General features: G+C 44.3%; 1 protein-coding gene across 1 annotated transcript in view; it reads left to right on the top strand.

Annotated features, from left to right (window-relative positions):
- Window positions 1-5,328: 5,328 nt before the first annotated feature.
- Window positions 5,329-22,352, top strand: part of FREM1 (FRAS1 related extracellular matrix 1) — a gene marked incomplete at its 5' end in the record, with an annotated part of 73,633 nt that continues 56,609 nt past the window's right edge. The window contains 6 exons of the mRNA XM_081894993.1: window positions 5,329-5,559; window positions 13,441-13,535; window positions 16,291-16,592; window positions 17,608-17,804; window positions 18,306-18,629; window positions 21,577-21,685. Coding sequence (XP_081751119.1) covers window positions 5,329-5,559; window positions 13,441-13,535; window positions 16,291-16,592; window positions 17,608-17,804; window positions 18,306-18,629; window positions 21,577-21,685 — 1,258 coding nt within the window. The remainder of the gene's footprint in view (window positions 5,560-13,440; window positions 13,536-16,290; window positions 16,593-17,607; window positions 17,805-18,305; window positions 18,630-21,576; window positions 21,686-22,352) is intronic.

Here is a 22,352-nt window from a genome sequence, read left to right as displayed (position 1 = left end):
CCCTCCAATTGTCTCTATTTTCCAGGGACCGTTCCAGATTTACAAAACCCATCCCGGTTTCTGATTTGATCCTGGAATGTCCCGCTTTTCCTTAGGACATCCCTATTTTCATCAGAGAAATGTTGGAGGGTATGGAGTTATCTGACCCCACCCCCCAAGCCAAGGAGATAAGTAACTCTACAACCTTTAGAAGACATCTGAAGGCAGCTCTGTATAGTGAACCATCCAGGCACTGTTGATTTGCTTAGCTTCAGCAAAATGTGCTCATCATGTGCCTTTATTTTAGATAGGGGCCGGGGTCGGAAATTATGAATGCCCTGCATGAATGAATAAATGAACAAACAATTCTTGGGCGTTCTTTACCACTACCTTCCTTGATTTTTAGTGCAACCTTCACAATGACAATTCTGTGTCCTCCTCCCCTCCCCATCTAGCTGCCTGCTGCCAGTCAGGGGCATAGTGTGTGTGTGGGGGTGCTGTTGGGGCAATGGTCCTGGGCACATTTTTTGGGGGGGCTGCTCACGCCACCCTGCCAGGCCCACACCACTTTGCAAGTCTGGGAGCTGCTCTGAATGATCGCCTGGCAGCATGAGAACGATGCAACAGCCATGTGCCCTTCAATCCCAGCCTTGCCCTCTGAAGGGCGCATGACTGTTGTGTCCTTCTCATGCGCCCTTGCCAGACATGAGTCGCTTTGTGAGGCTGGGATCTCAAAGTGACTTGGGGCTGGGGTCGCTCCGACAGCATCAGGAGTGAGGGCTGAGCTGGCACTGCGGGCTCTGTTCACCCTCCATGCCCAGCCTCCCTGGTGCCAGCAAACCATGCTATGCCACTGCCTCTAGTGCTTACTGTAGTTACAGTAACTCTTCTAAGCCCAACCTGATGGTAGAAGTACAGTACCTTGTTCACAAATGGCAACATAAGCCTTCGCAAAGGATCTAGCAGCCCATTGTTCAGCTAAGTAAAAAGCCTGAATAGGCAACATTTAAGAGGCTTTAAAAAAACACTTCCTAACAAAGAATCTTAGTTAGCCTGCTCTTGTTGTAATGCCTGTGGCCGCCTTTCAAAGTGTTCCATAAAAGCTGGCTGTGAAGGTAAACGGATGCTGTGTTTCCTTTGATTTTCAGATAAACTTTAACTGCCTGAGTGCATGAAGTCACCGCAGGCAAGATAAGGCTATCAGTGCTCTTTCAGAATACGTAGTTGAGTGTATAGAAAGCAGGCACAACATGGCCTGCTAAAGAGTTTATGAATAATGAGAGAGAGAGAGAGAGAGAGAGAGAGAGAGAGAGAGAGAGAGAGAGAGAGAGAGAGAGAGAGAGAGAGTCCTATAGTTAGGGACATGGTAAAAAATAAATAAATAGAGGAAAGTTTTTTAGCAGCAGGTCAGCATCATTCACATGCCATCTAATCGCCCATTTCATTATACTACCAGTACTGATATTTTATATAGCGCCATCAATGCACATGGTCTTTTACAGAGGAAAGGAGATAGGTTCCTGCGCCACAGATATTGCAATATACAATGAGACACAGGGAAGACAATAGAGTAAAGAGACTTCCTGGGACTGTGGCTGAGGGCATAGAGGATATGATAGATCACTTTCTTTGTTGGCAGAGACAGAGAGCCATAGGCAGAGGCTATGGCTGTGGAAAATTCTACTGCTTTATGAATGGCTATGCTCTAAGGGTTGTGGACCCAGAAACAGGGTGGGTCAGGTATGTTGTCTCAGGGGGTGATGGGGGACATCTTAGATCTTCTTTATTTCCCTGGCACACACACAAACACAGCCCCAAAGAATGAAAAAGTATGTAGGTCATGTTGGTGTCAACAGAAGGGGAAATGGAAGGGTTTTTTCTTAAAGATTGAACTGGGGATGGGAAGCGCCATTCCTCGCCAGTTTAGGATGGCTCTGGCCAGAATACTGAGACTCTTGATTGTATCAAATGTCCCACTTGCGCACAACTTCCCTGCTCATCTCCTCTCTCCTGCAGCCCCCCTCTCCTCAAAACCTGCCCTAAAGGGTTGAGGGAGCTTCTGGAGCAGATTTGGGGAGGGCAGAGTGAGAGGAGAGGAGGGGAAAATCCATTGCATGAGTGGAACCTGTGGCGTGGCTTTGGGTGCAGCCTTCTGCCTTGCTCACAGTCTTCCAGAACTGTGAAGACCAGTTATGGGCACAGCATGCATTTCCTCTAAGCCACTCAACCCCCCACTGTGAACTTATCGAAAGAAGCAGAGCAGGTTCTTGGTTTCTTTTTATTGGGGTAATAAGAAAAGACACTCTCCCCCTTAATTAATAAGTAAAATGGCTCACTTTTAATTACTACAGGCAGGATTTGTATATGACAACTTAAGAAAGGGATGCAGGTAGCACTGTGGTCTAAACCACTGAGCCTCTTGGGCTGGCCAATCAGAAGATTGGTGGTTCAAATCCGCACAACAAGATGAGCTCCTGTTGCTCTGTCCCAGCTCCTGCCTACCTAGCAGTTTGAAAGCACACCAGTGCAAGTAGATAAATAGGTACCGCTGTGGCAGAAAGGTAAATGGCGTTTCTATACGCTCTGGCTTCCATCATAGTGTCCCATTGCACCAAAAGCAGTTTAGTCCTGCTGGCCACATGACCCGGAAGGCTGTCTGTGGACAAACGCTGGCTCCCTCAGCCTGAAAGCGAGATGAGCACTGCAACCCCATAGTCGCCTTTGACTGGACTTAACCGTCCAGGGATCCTTTACCTTTACCTCACTTAAGAAATGAAACAAAACTTATGCAGGGCTCAGCTGCCAGCCCATGATTAAATAAGATGCTCTGTGGACTGTAGTCTTGATGGGGGCGGGTATTTGTTTTAACTGCATATAAACTTAGAGTGTGGAATCAAAGCACATTTGCTTCATCACTATTATTGTATAATTAAAGACACTCCATGCCTTTCAAAGAGGATCTGCTTCATCTGTCTGCTGAGTGGGTGGTATGATGGAATTCATGGGAAAGCGTCTGGAGAGCAGTGCCATAGACTAAACCAGACTTCACCAATCTTGTGTCCTTTAGCTGTTTGGAGCTACAGCTCCCATCAGCTTCAGTAGAGCTATTCTTAGGTTCTGGGCTGATCTGCACAGAACTGTGTGTTATAAAGAGAAGCATTGGTCAACAGTTAAGCGACAGTCTCCTGTTGAATTCCTTATTCTCCTTTTAGGATTGCCATAATTTCAAGAGCAAAAAATGGGGGACACATTTGCTGACTTCTACTTTTGATTGCTATGAGAACTCTACCCATTGAAAAGAGGGCGTGTCCTGGAAAAAGAGGACTATTGGCAACCCTACATACAACTTAATTTATGGTGTGTACCATTGTGAATTTCCCTATGTGCTCATACCCTCCAACACTTCTCCAGTGAAAATAAGGATGTACTATATAACAACAACAACATTATTGTTTATATCCCACCCATCTGACTGGGCTGCCCCAGCCACTCTGGGTAGCTTCCAACATATATAAAAACCTAATAAAACATGAAACATGAAAAAACTGCCCTATTCAAGACTGCCATCAGATGTCTTCTAAAAGTTGTATAGTTACTCATCTCCTTGGTTAGGGTTGGTTGCCAGTTTCTCCGGATAAAGGCTTGATTTCCGACACGCTTAACTGCCTACCCTCCAACATTTCTCTGATGAAAATAGGGACGTCCTAAGCAAAAGCAGGACATTCTACAATCAAATCAGAAAGTGGGATGGCTTCTGTAAATCCGGGCTGTCCCTGTAAAATAGGGACACTTGGAGGGTCTGTAGAGCTTCATGGGTGAACACTGATATGGGTGGGAAAGCTTTCCCTGGGACTATCTGATAAATGCATGAGATCCAGATTTGGAAAAAGCTTCCATATCTCCCAGTGGAAGCTGGTGACAGAACTGTACAATGAGGAAGTCTGAGTTGATGATTATGATTATGACTATTGATCTCCGGCCCATAATCAGGTCTGGCTCTTATTCAGGGCATTCTATTCCGCCTCAAGCAGAAAATATCAGGGTAACATTAAATGGCACCCAAATACCTGGTTTTTGGTTTTGTTTTGTTTTGTTTGTTAATTATATTATACCCTGTGATTTGGATTCTTCTACCTCAGGCACCAGGGGACACAGGTGGCGCTGTGGGTTAAAGCCTCAGCGCCTAGGACTTGCTGATCGAAAGGTCGGCGGTTCGAATCCCTGGCGCGGGGTGCGCTCCCGCTGCTCGGTCCCAGCGCCTGCCAACCTAGCAGTTCGAAAGCACCTCCAGGTGCAAGTAGATAAATAGGGACCGCTTACCAGCGGGAAGGTAAACGGCGTTTCCGTGTGCGGCTCTGGCTCGCCAGAGCAGCGATGTCACACTGGCCATGTGACCCGGAAGTGTCTCCGGACAGCGCTGGCCCCTGGCCTCTTAAGTGAGATGGGCGCACAACCCCAGAGTCTGTCAAGACTGGCCCGTACGGGCAGGGGTACCTTTACCTTTACCTTTACCTCAGGCACCAACATCAGTGCAATAGAACATTACCACCACCACAAAAAAAAACCATCCCCTCAATCTGTTCTTGGGTTTCCCCCAACCCTCTGGAGCAGATTTGGTGGCAGGAGAGGGTTCAAGTCCCAAACTGCAAGCAGCAATCATTGTCCTTTGGGGACATTTTGGTTGAAATTTGCCCAAAATATCTCAGGCCTTCCCAGCTTTGTGTAACATGAACAAGACCATTTTTCTGGGGGTACTCAAGTACCCGCACGTTTTTTCAAATGTTAAAAGTGTGTAACAACTTCATGGTGAATACGGCACCTTTCCCCCCCTTTACACAAGTTACCTGAATTGCTGCAGCCTGGTCTGAGCATGTGGGGTGTAGATGGGGAGCTGTAGCAGCCTGGACAAAGCTCTTCAGCTGCCTGTCTCCCATCAACATAGCTCATTTATTGTCTGAAATGAAATATGATTATGTGGGATGTCAAGGCATGATGTTCACTTGTAGCAACAGATGCAATGCATTGCACCTTCCTATTCATTACTGTCATTCTCTCTCTCTCTCTCTCTCTCTCTCTCTCTCTCCCTCTCTCTCTTTCCCCTACCCCCTAGATTTTTGGGGGAAAACATGTCCGTTATTCTAAATGTTGGGATTGATCCATGAATTTATTTACCTGAGGATTCTTTGAAAAGGTTCCTTGTCCAGATTCCATTATGCAGGAAATATTCTTGATGAAGCACATAGAGGACACTGTAGCCTGATGCCCATGATCAGGTGGTGAAGCTTCCCAGGAAGGACTAAGAAAACAACCCCCTTTCCCTAAAGAGTTTTCTCCTTTGCTAACCACACTATGAAGGCTTTGGGGAACAGCTGGCTCCTTTTGCTCTTTGCACTTAATCTGAGAAGCATCCACTCCTCCTTTGTCAACGTCAACCGTGGGGCGAAAGTGATGAAGGGCCAGTCCATCTTCCTGCTGCAAGAGGACCTGCAGTTTTCCATTCCCCGAGAGAAGGACGCTTGCAAAGTGGAAGTTGTGATGAACGAGCCGATGACGCAGAGGGTTGGGAAACTAACCCCACAGGTATGTGAAATATCTTGGCATGGAAATTTGGGGAGCTGGGAAGAGGAGGAAAAGGGATGACTTATTGGGAGTAACTGGACTTTGGAACGGCGGAATGGCCATTCTCAAACATAGCATTGGCTTCCACTGTAGTGTAGAGTAGTTTGGACTTAATATTCCGCTTTATCACTACCCTGAGGAGTCTCAAAGCGGCTAACAATCTCCTTTCCCTTCCTCGGCCACAACAAACACTCTGTGAGGTGAGTGAGGCTGAGAGACTTCAGAGAAGCGTGACTAGCCCAAGGTCACCCAGCAGCAGCATGTGGAGGAGCAGGGAATCAAACCCAGTTCACCAGATTACGAGTCCACTGCTCTTAACCTCTACACCACACTGGCTCTCAGTGACTGGCTCTCAGTGGCTTTTCATTGTGAGTGAAGCTTGTTTGTTAGTTAAAAGCTTTTGATACATCTTTTCCCAAACTGAAGCAACTGCATACAGCCCCACCTATATATCGATGGGCAAAGCAGACTTATCTCTAATTTTTCTCCACTGCTGCTGAATGAAACAGCACTTTGCCCTCAAACGCTTCTAATTTGTGCTTGCTTTGGTTTTCTTAAAACTATTATTAAAAGCCACCAGGAGGTAAGTCAGCTGTTCATGTACATTTTAGATAAGACCCCCCAGGACAAAGCCCAGCACTGTACAGCTCTTAACCACAAGCAAGGGTTCCTTTTAATTGCTCCCCATGTAGTAATAGCGTGACTAAAATGTGAATGCACAGCATACCATGGGACTTGTTCAGTTCCCAAGAATTACCATCAACAGATGGTAAACATACAAAGGGGTTTTTTATGCTTCCTTTCCACATCAGACATATTTCCCATATCACCTTTCTTCTACTTTTGTCCCATCTGGGTTTACTTATGGGAACCTGTGTGGAGAAAGCAACATTTTCTCGATCTGGTTACTAATACAAAATAGAATGGGATGCTTTGAGAGCAGTGTGGCTGGCACTGAGAGCAGTGATCATGTGTGTTTTCTTCCGCCACCCTGGTATTGGAAACATAAACGTGTCAAGTGCACAAAATTATACTTGGCTCCTCCTGCTGCTGGGTGGGGAAATGTCTGATTTGAGGACCATGTGCACACCAAACAGTTAAAGTAAACAGCTCCCCCCCCCTCACAAGAATCCTAAGAACTGTAGTTCACACACAAAGAGAGCCCGAGGTTCACCACCTTCAACAAACTACAGTTCCCAGGATTCTTTGGGGAAAGGCATGTAGTTTAAACATATGGTGTGTACGCAACCTATGCAGTCATTCAAATCCCATATGCCTAGTTTCGCTTTGGAATATCAGTGGGTAGGGGGAGTCTGCTGCCTGAATGCCTTGTTCATGAGCTTACTGGGGGCTACTGTGGGAACCTGATCCAGAGCTAGATGGACCTTTGTTCTGACTCCTCTGGGCTCTTTTTATATTCTTCTGGCTATAGCAATATGAAGTTTCACTCTTATGTAGTAAGCAGCCCATTAAAATGTGGCCAATTATCAACAGGAACATTGTTCTGGTCACTTTGCTTCAATGAATACTGCTCGTGCACCAACCAGTTGCGCCCTTTCTCAGACATGCACCAAGCTCACCCCATATGTGGACTAATACATGTTCACCATCTGCCTCATCAAATGATTGGATGAATATACTTTAGAGGAAGCCGAATATCTCTTACTTGTTGCTCTCTGCACAAAGGAAGTCCTTCTAGTTACCTAGCAGAGGTGCAGCCCCCTACAACAGCTTTGGTGGCCAAATTTGATTTGGCATCAGCCAGCTCTCTAGGAGTGCATAAAGGTAAAGGTACCCCTGCCCATACGGGCCAGTCTTGACAGACTCTAGGGTTGTGTGCTCATCTCACTCTAGAGGAGTGCATAGGCATGCCATATTTCAAAAATTAAAATTCCAGCCCTGCGCATTCCATCTGGCTGCGCTCATTATGTTGCAGGAGGGGGACCCTCAAAGGCACCAGCTGCCTTTGGACAGGAAGATGACCGGCAGCAACAGAAGCATCTCTGCTTAAAATTCAATAATTCCCCCCAGACGCCATTTTAGGCATCCAATTTCCGTACATGTCCAGAATTTTCCAGACGTATGGCAAGCCTAGGAGTGTATGCCAGTGGTGGGTGCGGCCCAAAGTGGGCATGGCTACCCACATACATTTAAAAGAAATTAATTTCTGCAAACTAGCCCTAAGAACCAAATAGCAATCTAGGTGGAAACTTTGTTTGTCCCATTGTGGAGAAGAGGATGCTAGACTAAGTAGACCTCTTTTTTCTTTTTTGCTCCAGTAGGACTTGAATTCTTCATTTGTTAAGATGAAGGATTGTGTGGGGATGTTTTACTGTGAATAAAGCTGCCATGATGAAGAAACAAATATGACATTGGAAATTAGCAAGTGATTTTGGAACAATGACACACAGTATATCTGTAACCTCTGCTATCCTTCTAGTTTAGACATAGGGTTGTGGGGTTTGTTTGTTTGTTTGTTTTTTGCATATCCCTATGCCTAATAGCGGGACATGGGTGGCGCTGTGGTCTAAACCGCAGAGCCTCTTGGGCTTGCCGATCAGAAGGTCAGCAGTTCAAATCCCCACGACGGGGTGAGCTCCCATTGCTTGGTCCCTGCTCCGGCCAACCTAGCAGTTTGAAAGTATGCCAAAGTGCAAGTAGATAAATAGGTACCCCTCCGGCGGGAAGGTGAACTGTGTTTCCGTGCGCTGCTCTGGTTTGCCAGAAGCAGCTTAGTCATGCTGGCCACATGACCTGGAAGCTGTCTGGGACAAATGCTGGCTTCCTTGGCCAGTAAAGCGAGATGAGTGCCACAACCCCAGAGTCATCCGCGACTGAACTTAACGGTCAGGGGTCCCTTTACCTTTACCTATGCCTAATAGCAATATGCAGTTATCAGGTAATAATGCTGATCGCCATGCCTTCGGTTCATTTTGAGCTGATGCTAATAGCATAGAAGCAGAACATGCTCTGGTCAGTTGGCAACTCTTAACTGCCAGCCCCCCCCCATGGCAAAACTTGCCCTTGTTTTGCTAAAGAGATTGTGCTTTTAACCAGCAAATACTGCATTATGCAAGAACCTGTCCTATTATTTCCTTTGCTGTCGTTAAAGTGAGTAATGTGCTAGGAATGTGTGACAATTTAATTACAAATTGTAATTGAAAAGTAGTTGAAGTGGAAATAAAAGCAAAGCCAGACAGTAATTAGGAAAAGATTTAGCTCTCCTTTGTTTTACTTGTTAAATTTATAGACAATTATGGCTGCCTGTTCATATGAAAGAAAAACATATTAGGAAGCATAAAACAGCTGTTTCCCTTTAACAAAGCAGATTGTGTCTATTTTATAATCATTGTCTGTCTACGGCAAGAGTCATGTTGAGGAAAAAAGCTTTCATTATTTATCTCCCTCGTTATCAATTAAGTGGAGGAACTAATGATGTCTTCTGGAAAAACACAATTTATGACTATTATGGCCATAGTTCTCTGATGGATAGCATTGCCTGTACCATGTTGCAGCTCTCGTCTTCCATTAGAAGGAAGCTGAATTCTCAGGGCTAAGAGCATTTGGAGACGTGAGCCTTAAATTGCTTATTTGACTTCCTTGCGCTCTTTCAGTGAGCACCTGATGTCATTTCCACATGCGGGGCTTAAATTAGCTTTGTTTTGAATCAACTCTTCGAAGAAATGTAAACCTGCATTGACTAAGAGGTGCATCTGGTTTCTCTCCTGCGTTGGCTGCATTTGTGAGACAAAATTGGTGAGAGGGGCTCAGATGTGTTTCCTTGTGTCCTGTGTGGGGTTGGTGGGAATGCACTGCCCAATGTCAATGCAGGCGAGGCTGCCTTTACCATTAGGCAAAGTGATGCTGGCCCCACCTGGTGACAGATATAGGGGAATAATTTAAGGGTGACAAATTGTTTAGCTTATTATGTCTTTGCCATCGTGTGTGTGTGTGTGTGTGTGTGTGTGTGTGTGTGTGGTGGGGTATTATTATTATTTAACTCAGTTACAAAAAATGCCCTGGACCATTTTTGGATAGGGGGAAAATATAGTGAAAGCAAGGCGTTCAACTATAGACCAGGCCCTTATCCTTCAACACCTGGCAGACAAATACTCTAGAAAAGGGGGGTCTTTATATGCAGCTTTTGTGGATTTCAAATCAGCCTTTGATCTAATACCAAGGGATAGACTCTGGGAAAAGCTTGGCGCTACAAACATAGATAAACGCTTATTACGCCTTATCCGTGGTCTATACAAAAACACCAGGGTGAGGGTAAGATGCGATCGGTCAGGCCATCTAACTAAAGAAATTAAAACACACTATGGGGTTAAACAAGGATGTGTCCTCGCGCCAATGCTATTTAATTTTTATATTAACTCTCTAGCAGTAAATATGGCGAAAGAAAATGCCCACCCTCCCAAACTGGCAGGTATGCCCCTCCCGGTGCTTCTGTATGCGGACGACGCAGTCCTACTCTCCTTTTCCTGCGTTGGCTTGAGGAAGCTTTTGAGATCACTTGCTGATTATTGTCAAGTGGAACAACTATCAATAAATTACAGCAAATCTAAAATTATGGTGTTTTCAAAAAAAAGAAGGAAACACAAATGGAGAATTAATGGTCAACCTATTGACCAGGTAGCAACTTTCAAATACCTGGGAATAACTTTTCAGGAAAGGGTCTCGTGGCACCAACAGATGAAAAACGCCATTGCCAACGCAGGAAGGGCCAACAAAGCCCTTACAAGATTCTTTCACGGGAAAGGGGGAAAATACGTTCCGGCAGCCTCCCAGGTTTTTGCTGCAAAAATACTCCCACAACTCACTTATGGATCCCAGATTTGCAGTTTTAAAAATTTTGCGCCTATGGAGGCATTTCAAGCAAAATTCTACCGATGTTTATTGGGGATCCCTCCCTGTGTATCTAATATAGCTGTCCGCTTAGAAGTTGGACAACTACCTGTTAACGCGCGTTTGTGGATTCTAAAGATACACTACTGGTTAAAACTTATTTTTTCCCCGGCCGGTTTGGCTCCCTTAACACTCTTAGACACCTTTCATTCTACCTGGAAAGCTTCCCTGTTTGAAAAGATAAGAAGCTTGGGATTCTCCCCGCAGATCTTGATAGCGGCAGGATATGAGAGAGCCAGAAGTCAAGTGCTCCAGCGCATCAGGGACATAGAGCTGTAATGTCATATGGGCAAAATGGATAAACACGCCACAATTAGAGACTTTGGGAGAGGGTTCTCACCCGCAAACTATCTGGCTGATTTACAAATACCTAAGTACAGACATTCCTTTACCCTGGCCAGATTCAACATTCTGCCCTCTGCCCTGCTGCTAGGCAGATATGAGGGCAAACCATATGAGTCACGTGTTTGCCCATGTGACTCATCGGAAGTGGAAACAAGTTTGCTTGTATTGCATGTATTCCTGCACTGTAGTTATTACAAGGATTTACGCCTGACCTTTATTGCCCCAGTTCTACGAAAGCTTAAAAATGAATCAGAACTTCAATGTATGAGAGCCTTGGTAGAAGATAAGGTTCCTGTAATCACGATCAATGTTGCTAAATTCTGTGCAGCCGCTATCAGGCGCAGAAAACAAGAGCTTTCCAATGTCAACATGCCGGCGAAGGCAAATACTTAATTTTATTCATGTTGTCCAATTTTAAATTGTTGTTATGGCCTAATTTGTATTGAAATTGTCCTTTGTTTTTTCCGGTGTTATGTTTCGCTGACTAGCTGTACGAGTCAATCTGGTCTGTGACCATTTAATAAAATTTGATTTTGAGTGAAAGCAAGGCAAGTGTAATATGAATGAGCATTCTGGCCAAAGCAGTCTGTCTGTAGTCCAAATCAATTGCAGTGAGTGGGAACTTGCACGAAAATGCTCTGAGAGTCAGACAGCAGCAGCAATGTGTGGTTGGATATCCGATATACAATTTGGGGCTCCATAGTCCCAATTGGCTTGATCCTCCAGACTAAGCTGGTTGAATTTTAGTTCTTGCCAACTTCAACTTAAATCCCATTGATGATGATGATGTTATTGTTGTTTAGTCATTTAGTCGTATCCAACACTTCGTGACCCCATGGACCAGAGCATGCCAGGCACTCCTGTCTTCCACTGCCTCCTGCAGTTTGGTCAAACTCATGTTAGTAGCTTTGAGAACACTGTCCAACCATCTCGTCCTCTATCGTCCCCTTCTCCCTGTGCCCTCAATCTTTCCCAACATCAGGGTCTTTTCCAGGGAGTCTTCTCTTCTCAGGTATTGGAGTATTGGTGCCTCAGCTTCAGGATCTGTCCTTCCTTATTATACTATGTTTATACGTATTATACGTCTGTGTATTAGGAAGACTCGGAAGTCTATCTTAAGAATGCTGCAGTGTACAGTGTCATGATATGATCACAAAGCACTGAGGGCCACTTTACATAAAATATAAGGGAGACAAGCATATCTTCTGAAGATTTGTTTGTTTGTTGCATTTATATCCCACCTTTTTCTCCCAGGAGCACAAAGTGGTCTGCTTGGTTTTCCCCCTCCTCATTTAATTCTCACAACAATCCTGTGACGTAAGTTAGGCTGAGAGTCAGTGACCAGCCCCAGTTTACTCAGTAAGAAAGTGGGGATTTGAACCCTGGTCTCCCAGGTCCTAGTCTGCCTCTTTAACCACTATACCAAATTCTCAAGTGGTTGTATATATGTGTAAATAAAACCAGATATGCTAAAGACACCACAGTCTCTATTGACCTTCATTCCAAGGAAACTGAGCCCTGGGTAAAGCTCTTGGAACCCCAGGAGTCTCTGATTGCTCAAAGATTGTGGTGGCTTATAACTGTATTAATTCCCCACAGTCCCAGAAACATTGTTAAGCTATCTACCCATTTTTTATATATTTGCATGTCGAGATCCCCAAGCGACCCCAAATAGCTCACACACCACACAAAAATTTTGTTTAAGGTTTTTTGGCATAATTTTTGGCCACAGCTTTATTACAATACAAAAATGTGAGTGGTTGCTTAGGCTTTGGTTGCGACTATCTGCCACCCAGTTGGGGACAGACTGACATTCCGCACACCTGCGAAAGTCAGAAAAGGGGAATACATTTGGGGGTGGCGACGGAGCAGGGAACCTGCCCTCAGCCCTCCCCAAATGCAACCAGGGGCTCTTGCGTGGCCCTAGCCCCTTCACAGGGTTTGGACAAAAGCAATGGTGAGCCCCTGTATTCCTTTAACGAAATCCCTTGCAGCAGCATTAGAGGGGCAGGCACAGCCAATCCATGCCCCTCAACCAACCAAACCATAAACCAATGCCTAACCGCAACCTTAAAAGTTGTGACGATTTGCTATGCAGTAGGCAAAAACCAAATGGCACCAGCCAATCAGCCAGATGGACAAAATTCCTACCGGGCCCCTGCCCCAAGAGCAGACAACCCCATGACAGGCATAGCAAGGTCAATCCGAACAACCCTGAATATAGGGAGGGAGGGACGGGCAATCCGATGCACGGAGCGAAAAGAGGAAGCTCTACGCCTGGTGCGGGGAGTTTTAACATTTCTGGCTTTCAGTCACAAAATAGCAATGTTAACTTCTTCCCAACAACAAGGGAAGCCCAATCACAACAGTGGCCAATGATCAATTAGTCCGCCCCACAACTTTGGAGGGTCTTGTCAGCCCCCACCGCAACACGTGCTCCCCATGAAGGAGAACACGCTATACCACAGGGTAATTATGTAAATCACTTCTGCATTGCAAAACATTTTTTTGAGACAAACCAAAATGAGCCAAAGGGAAAACGCCTGAAATATGCTGGCTCCTCTTTAAACAAAGCCTATTTTTCAACAGGTGTTTGATTGCCATTTTCTTCCCAATGAAGTCAAGTACACTCACAACGGATGCCCAATTCTCAATGAAGACTTAGTCATGCTGAAGTTATACAGGTAAGCAGCACTGGGGGGATGTCTCAGGGGGTGTTTCTTAGGAAAGAACAAGCATGTTTCTACCATTCACCTAATATTAAAAGGTAATGCTAAGTGAATTATCTCTTCTGAGTTTTCTTTTATATCGCATCACAATAAAAAATCCATGATATAAGGATCCCTCTGATACCTTATATCATATATAGTGGGGATGTGATAAAATTAAGAAATTTTGGGGAAATATACATGAGGAACTGAAAAAAATGTCTAAAACAACAATTGGTAAGAAACCGGAAACATTCCTTTTAGGAATTATAACAAATGACATCCCAAAAGACATGAAGAGAATCTTTTTTTATGCAACAGCTGCCGCAAGGTTATTGATTGCAAAAAAAATTGAAATTAGAAGAAGTACCAACATTGAAAGATTGGCAAAATATTTTTTTTGAAATGATTGAATTAGCAAAAATGACGGCAACAGTTAGGATGCAATCTAATCAAAATCTCAAACAGGAATGGAAATGTGTAGAAGAATACATGACCAAAAGATGCTCCAACAAGAATTTATTGATATGTATAGACTGATTTCACAAAGTTAAGTTAAGCTAAGCTAAGCAGATCTATAAGATTGAATGTTTAATTATTAAGATACAAAATTACAATCTCAATAATAAAGTTACCGGTACATAATAATAACAAGGAAGTCACGCAGGGGTGGAGGGAAGACACAGGGCAAGAAATAAGAAATGGATAAATGTTGGTACATAATGACATGTGAAAATGTGAATTTACGTATATAATATATATGTATAAATATGTCAAGATTTCACATATGTATTGCAACATTAATAATAAATAAATTAAGTGCAAAAAAGAAGAAAATAAAAAATCCAAGGTGCCCATTGGTTGCAAAAGCAAACGCATTAAACAAATTATGTACGTCCATCCTATTCCTTGGCCCATAATTAAAATTATGGATAATTTACTTAACACTGATTGTGTCTGTTGCTATTGTCAGCAGGGAAGAATTATGGTTCCAGTAATGGGATATCTCAAGACAGTAGGTCATGAACCCACCCCAGATGGTTAGATTCACAACACAAACAGAGCTAAATCAGGCTTTGAGGGTTGTTGAAGGCCTTCTTGCTCAAAAACAAAAAGAGCCTCTCTTTAAAACCTCTCCAGCAGCAGCAGAGCTGGCCATTGTGGTGTTTGTCCACCTCTGTGAGTGCCATTTTGTTGCCACGATTCTGTGGCATATAAATATCTAAATAAATGATTAAGCCATTGAGGAGAAAAGTACTGGCTCACTGAAGAAGAGCTCACTGGCTCATTTGGTATTGCTCATACTTTCCAGTTTTCAAGCTTGCATTTCTGCTGTAGGATGTTGTTGATTAAATGAAATAATAGGTTTGCCTAACCATACACTTGGAACCATACACTTAGGGATGCGGGTGGCACTGGGGTCTAAACCACTGAACCTCTTGGGCTTCCTGATCAGAAGGTCGGCAGTTCGAATCCCCACAACGGGGTGAGCTCCCGTTGCTCTGTCCCAGCTCCTGCCAACCTAGCAATTCAAAAGCATACCGGTGCAAGTAGATAAATAGGTACTGCTGCAGCAGGAAGGTAAACGGTGTTTCCGTGCTCTCTGGTTTCCGTCATGGTGTTCCATTGCGCCAGAAGCGGTTTAGTCCTGCTGGCCACATGACCCGGAAAGCTGTCTGTGGACAAACGCTGGCTCCCTCGGCCTGAAAACAAAATGAGGGCTGCATCCCTTAGTCACCTTTGACTGGGCTTAGCCGTCCTGAGGTCCTTTACCTCTACCTTTTTACCTGATAACCTTTTAACTAGAGGGATGACTCTTGAAGTTTGAGACAGAGCTTCATAAGAGTTCAGCCACCTCAAGGCATAAATAGGTTTTCTGAATTTTGTAAGAACATGAGAGGAATCTGCTGGATCGGGCCAAAGGCCCATATAGCCCAGCATTGTATTCTCACAGTAGACAACCAAATGCCTGTCAGAAACCCACAAGCAGGTTCCAAGCTCAAGAGGAGCCTCCGACAATGGGTAGACGAAGGGACCTAGCGGGAGGGAAAGAAATCGAGCCGAGACCAGGAAGAAGACCGCAAGGAAGGAAATACAAACCGGGTCATAAAACTGGGTCAGCTGCAGCAGCGGAGGAAAAGAGGAGGAGCCTCGGCTGTGGCAGGTTTAAATCGCTGAGGCCCCACCCCCAGAGCCAGCTGATTGGCTGGCCCGGGGTATGACACGGGCGGGGATTCCCTTAGGTATCGTGGGGCCTGGAGTCAGCCCCACGAATGTGGGGAAGGGGCGTGCCGCCCGCAACCCCACCTCCTTGTTTATTGCGGAAGTGGCTTTCTCACAGTAGACAACCAGATGCCTGTCAGAAACCCACAAGCAGCTTCCAAGCTCAAGAGCCTAACTAAAATACAGTGGTACCTCAGGTTACATACGCTTCGGGTTACATACGCTTCAGGTTACAGACTCCGCTAACCCAGAAATAGTGCTTCAGGTTAAGAACTTTGCTTAAGGATGAGAACAGAAATTGTGCTTCAGCAGCGCGGTGGCAGCAAGAGGCCCCATTAGCTAAAGTGGTGCTTCAGGTTAAGAACAGTTTCAGGTTAAGAACAGACCTCTGGAACAAATTAAGTACTTAACCTAAGGTACCACTGTATACCAAATGTTGTAGATTCCAAAATGTGCCCAACTCTTTTCCTTGATAAAATTTGACTGTCTTTTTGCTTGCCCTTTGCAGATTTACGGAAATCGAGACATTTACCGAAATGGTTCCCTTCCTTGTAAAGTTACTTGAACCTGATTGTAATATTATCAAGATGAGCTCGAGTGCCCTACAGGTCCCTGGCTTTCATGGCCTGTCCAATGTCATTAACAAGAACGTAATTACTTTAGACTACAACAGGAAAATAAACTTGGATTGTACCATAAGCCTGATTTCCGTAGAAACTTTCCTGCCAGCCCATGGGCAACTTGTCAGAGCATCAGCAGAAGAAGAACCACCTCGTGGAGATCAGCCTCATAGTTTCCCTCCCACAACCGGTATGTACACTTCGTTTTTTTGCACCTGTTATATCATCACAAATATCTTCGTTTAATGATGAGGTTGTACAGGGGCGCCAACTTGCCTCCACATTATGGGGAGGGGCATGACATGACACATCATAGAACATCATGGGAGGAGGAGCCACCAGTCATTAAAGCTGTGTTTGGCTCTGCCCCAGCTCCTTCCAACCGATGTCCTGACGTCATGCATGCAACATTGGTTCCCCCAATCGCCTTTGTAAGCTGCTGCCTCTGCCCAATAAAATGATGTCAGCAATATCTAGACAACATGATGACCATGTACATTGTTACATGAGCACTGTTCCACAGCATTTGATGTTTTCATTTACATACATTCATTCGAAATAAGAAGGGTTTATGAAGCAATTCTATATCCTCCCACCACACTGACGAAGAATTCTATTAAATAGTAATCGATATCCGGAATCACGGTTCAGTGTTGGACATCATATTTGCTGAATACACAAAGCTTTGCAGCTTGTCTGGTGCCTCGCTTCATTTAAAGATTTTCAGAGACTTTGAGACTAAAGATTTCATTTTGGACTTGTTATGGTTTGAAGGAATTCTCTAAAAGATTGTCTATTGCGTATGTACATGGTCATCGTGTTACGTAGACATTGCTGACATTCTCTTTGCAACATAGGGGTTGTTTGTTTGTTTGGTTACTTATTGTTGTACCATGGCCAATAGAATGATGTGCCTTAACATGATGCCCAAAAAATAATAAGAGTGGACGTCAGGCAAGTGTCCTTGGTGGGCTTCTCTGGGAGTGCATTCTATGAACAGAGAGATACCCCAACTGATTCACACAGAACATAAAGCTGGAGCTGGCTATAAAAATTATTCACAGAACATCTCATAGCCCCCTCATTCCTTCCCATAGGTATTTCAGTCGTGAACTGTTCCTAGCTTCTGGTGTCTGGTTTGCATCTTCTGTCCATGTTTCTGTTGAGAGAGAAAAAACCCACTGTGATTTCCTTTGGGCCATTAGGACATAGGAGAGGTGAAAACTGTCCATCTGGGAGCTGTGTTTCAGGCCTGAAGACCATACAGAACATTAAAGTGAGCTGTGAAGATTTTCTCCTGATGGGCCTAAGATACCAGCATTTGGACCCTCCTTCGCCCAACATTGATTACATTCCCATCAGGCTGGATCTCACAGATAGCAGAAGCAAGACCATCTACAAGGTAAAGGCCTTATACAGGGGTAGGCAACCTAAGGCCCAGGGGCCAGATGTGGCCCAATCGCCTTCTCAATCCAGCCCACAGACGTTCCGGGAATCAGCGTGTTTCTACATGAGTAGAATGTGTCCTTTTATTTAAAATGCATCTCTGGGTTATTTCTGGGGCCTAGGAATTTCTTCATATATTTTTTTCAAAATCTAGTCCGGCCCACCACATGGTCTGAGGGACGGTGGACGCCCCATGGCTGAAAAAGGTTGCTGACCCCTGGCCTTATAGGAAGGAACTTTGGCATAGACAGATGCAGGCTTAGGTGAAGCCAGCCTTTGCCAACCTGGTGCCCTCCAGATGTTTTGGACTACAAGTCCCACCAGCCTCAGACATGCTGGCTGGGACTTATGGGAATTGCAGTCCAAAACACCGGGATGGCACCACTGGGTTAGGCTGCCAGAAGAGCATTCAGCCATAATTAGACGCTTACATTGTCACCTGCTTCTTCTTCTGTAGTCTGAGCATGCTTGGCTTCCTGTTCACATTGGAGGTGCGTTTCCTAACCAGCCGCCCCAAGCTGCCTTCATGGCTATGCAAATCCTAGAAGCAGACCAGTTCATTCTGAGCCTGTTGTCAACAACCATACTGGATGCCGAAGATGGTGAAACAGCTAAATCCCTGCTCATCTTCAACATCACCAAACCACCCCGGGAAGGCTACATCACTCATCTGCAAGACCACACGAGGACCATCTCATCCTTCACGTGGAACAGCCTCAATGATATGCTTATTGCTTATCAGCCACCAAACAGCAGCCACACAGAGAGGAGAAATTATGAGGTAACCAAAGCGATTTTAATGAAGTCTCTCACAAGATTTCAAAGCATTTATCAAGACAGACTTTTTAAAAAAACTATACGGTTTCTTGATGTCTTTCCACTCCTACTGTCCTGATGTTTGTTTTTTAATTCCTTTCTATTAGCTGTTTTATAACACACACATTTTTATTATCTAAACCCCGCTACCATCAAATATTTCAGTAATCCATTGCTTATACCAGGCATAGGCAAACTTGGCCCTCCAGATGTTTTGAGACTACAATTCCCATCATCCCTGACCACTGGTCCTGTTAGCTAGGGGTGATGGGAGTTGTAGTCCCAAAACATATGGAGGGCCGAGTTCACCTATGCCTGGCTTATACAGTCAAACCTTGGTTTCCAAACACCTCTGTTTTGGAATGTATCAGCTGCCGAATGCCGAAAACCTAGAAGCAAATGCTCTGGTTTTTGAATGTTTTCAGAAGGCAGACATCCGACGCGGCTTCCGCTTAAGTGCAGGAACGGATTGCGTTTGACAACCAAGGTTTGACTGTATATCAAATCCTGCCTGCAACTTCATATATTAGTGATTGTTTGATAGATCAGTGGTCTCCATTACTCCTTAAAAACTTTGTCAACATGTCCTCTTTATGCCATTACGTTCCATCATTTTCACAAGCGATTCCTCCTTCGTTGGCAATCCTTTCTCTTTCCACTTCTGTTGTCGAATAGGGTACTTGGGAATTTCACTGCTGTGTAGGTAAAGATAAAAGTAAAGGACCCCTGGACACTTAAGTCCCGTCAAAGGTGACTATGGGGTTGCAGCACTCATCTCGCTTTCAGGCCAAGGGAGCTGGCGTTTGTCCACAGACAGCTTTCCAGGTCATATGGCCAGCATAATTAAACCGCTTCTGGTGCAACGGACACTGTGACGGAAACCGTCGTTTACCTTCCTGCCACCGCCGTACCTATTTATCTACTTGTACTGGTGTGCTTTCGAACTGCTAGGTTGGCAGGAGCAACAGGAGCTCCCCCCCCCCTTGTGTGTCACAATGACTGGAGTGTTGGACTATGACTTGGGAGAACGGGGTTGGAATCCCCTCTCAGCTGCGTGGGTCACTGGGTGACCTTTGGCCAGTTGCCATCTCTTAGCCCAGCCTTTCTCAACCCAGGATTTCCCAGATGTTCTTGAACTACAACTCCCATCATCCCTGATAATTCGTTATATGCTGGCTAGGAATCATGGGAGTTGTAGTCCAACATCATCTAGGGATCCAAGGTTGAGAAAGGCTGTCTTAGCCTAACCTACCTTGCAGCAGGAGGATGACTATGCTGAGTATCATTGCCCAGAAACACATCAGTGACTTCCAGTCATGGTGGTGGCAGTTAGGTAATTTTGGACTCTGGAATTAATAGCCTTGTTAGACCTCCTCTCTATAGACTGCAATGTGTGTTACAGTGGTACCTCGGGTTAAGTACTTAATTTGTTCTGAAGGTCCATTCTTAATCTGAAACTGTTCTTAACCTGAAGCACCACTTTAGCTAATGGGGCCTCCTGCTGCTGCCGCACCGCCGGAGCACGATTTCTGTTCTCATCCTGAAGCAAAGTTCTTACCCTGAAGCACTATTTCTGGGTTAGCGGAGTCTGTAACCTGAAGCGTATGTAACCTGAAGTGTATGTAACCCGAGGTACCACTGTACTTCATTTCAGGACAGGGGGCTCCTGTTCAGTGGGACTCTGGACTTTTGACCCATTCTCTGGTTACATCACAGCACTTTTCAACAGAGTGATTTCACACATTGTATTACAGGTCATCAAATGTTAAGTTGTTAAATCATGAGGAATCTGGTGACCTGCATGCAAATGTGAACCATCTCAGTGTGTCACTAAAGTTTGTTCAACTGCCTCAGTTAATTTGTCAGAATCATGAGGGCTATTTGCCCCTTAATAAACATGAAACCCACTTTCCTTATAAATTCCCAAGTTACTAAAAATGTGGATCACAGCATTTGAAAGTTATATGGTTGCTTTATGATCATTATGATTATTATTACCAATGTTTTTCATCCAATGCTGTCCTTTAATCCTTTCAGGGAATGTTGTGCATGCTGTGTGAGGAATGGTTGATGCTGAGAGGCGATAAGATGGGAGAACTTACACAATTTAATAACATTAGAAAAGAATTACAAGTATTTGAGATGCATAAATGCTTATGAGAGCTTAAGCAGAAAAGATAAATGTCACCTATGACTGGATCTTGTCATCTCTTTAAATTTTAGCAAATAGCAATGGCAGTGAGTATTGTTGGAACAGAGATATCAGTGCCCTTTCCTTAGTGAAAATGTGTTCCATAAGCTGCTATTTAACCTATTTTTATCTATTACCTTAATTTTTTCTGGTTTGGTGTTTTTTTTTCTTTCAAAAATGGTTAAAAGGGGGGTGATTTCTATTCTTTTAAAGAATCCCTAGCATTTTCATTTCAATTGCAAAAATACCATTGAAGTATAATTAGTGCTCCCTCTTGTGGAAGTTAAAATGAATGTCTCACGTGTGAAACATTTTTTAAAGAATTAAATTGTACAAACTGACTACAGGGAACAGCATTTTTTTAAAAAGGGGGGATATTGGAGATTATGGAGGAAAACATATGGCCTTTTAAACATTCTGGTTCCATTTAGCAGTCTAAACCTCTCTGTGGTTGATTTCCTATGTTATTTTGAGCTCAAAATCTTTCAAGATTCCTCTAGTTCAGAGGTTGGTAAACAATTGGCCCTCCAGATGTTGTTAGACACCAAATCCCATTAACCCCAGACAGCATCCCCAATGGTCAGGGATGGCAGTAGCGACAGCCCAGCAACATTTGTAGGGCCACAGGTTCCCCACTCTGCAATAGTCTCTTACTTGTCAGCTGCTGTTTCATCTTCCCACGTAATCTTCAGAAAATGCTGTTTCCATTTTTGTGTAACAGGTGGAGTTTGAAGTTCATGATCTGTACTTTGAAAGAAGTTCACCAATTACTATCCATATTTCTGTTAGAACGGCTCACACAAATGCTCCTCGGGTCTCATGGAATACTGGTGAGAATTCATATTATGCTTGATAGTTTTCTTTAAAAGACAGGATGTGGCTGCAGAGGTCAAATGCAACAAACCAATAGTCTTTCAATAGGTTCTTTAGCCTTTTTAAATGAGAAGCCACATGGGATTATGCTATTTTGTGGGGAAAGAAATTGTCCTTGAGTTTGTTTCTGTCCTAGACTCGTTGACTCGTTGAATTGTAGAGTTGGAAGGGACCCTGAGGATAATCTAGTCCACACACACACACACACACACACCCCCACACACACACACGCAATGCAGAAACATGCAGCTACGGGGATCAAACCTGCAACCTTGGGGTTATTAGCACCACAACTGAGCTAACCAGGCTCAGTGTGACACTAGTTTTGTGCTGCATCCTAGGAAGACCCAGGGGAGGTTCATGAAACCAACTCATATCTGCATCATGTGTCCCTTGTTGAATCAAAACGAGCATGTGATCTGAAAGCCATTGCACACCCTCTGGCATTTCTCTGATGAAAATAGGGATGTCCTATTCCATTATGATTATGATTACGATTATGAATATCTCATCCATCTGACTGGGTTGCTCCAGACACTCTAGGCAGCTTCCAACATACATAAAAACATAATAAAACATTAAACATTAAAAAGCTTCCCTATACAGGGCTGCCTTCAGATGGCT

This window comes from Podarcis melisellensis (genome assembly GCF_964234715.1).
Source record: "Podarcis melisellensis genome assembly, chromosome: 17".
NCBI classification, from domain to species: Eukaryota; Metazoa; Chordata; class Lepidosauria; order Squamata; family Lacertidae; genus Podarcis; species Podarcis melisellensis.
This window is presented reverse-complemented; position numbering and strand designations above follow the sequence as displayed.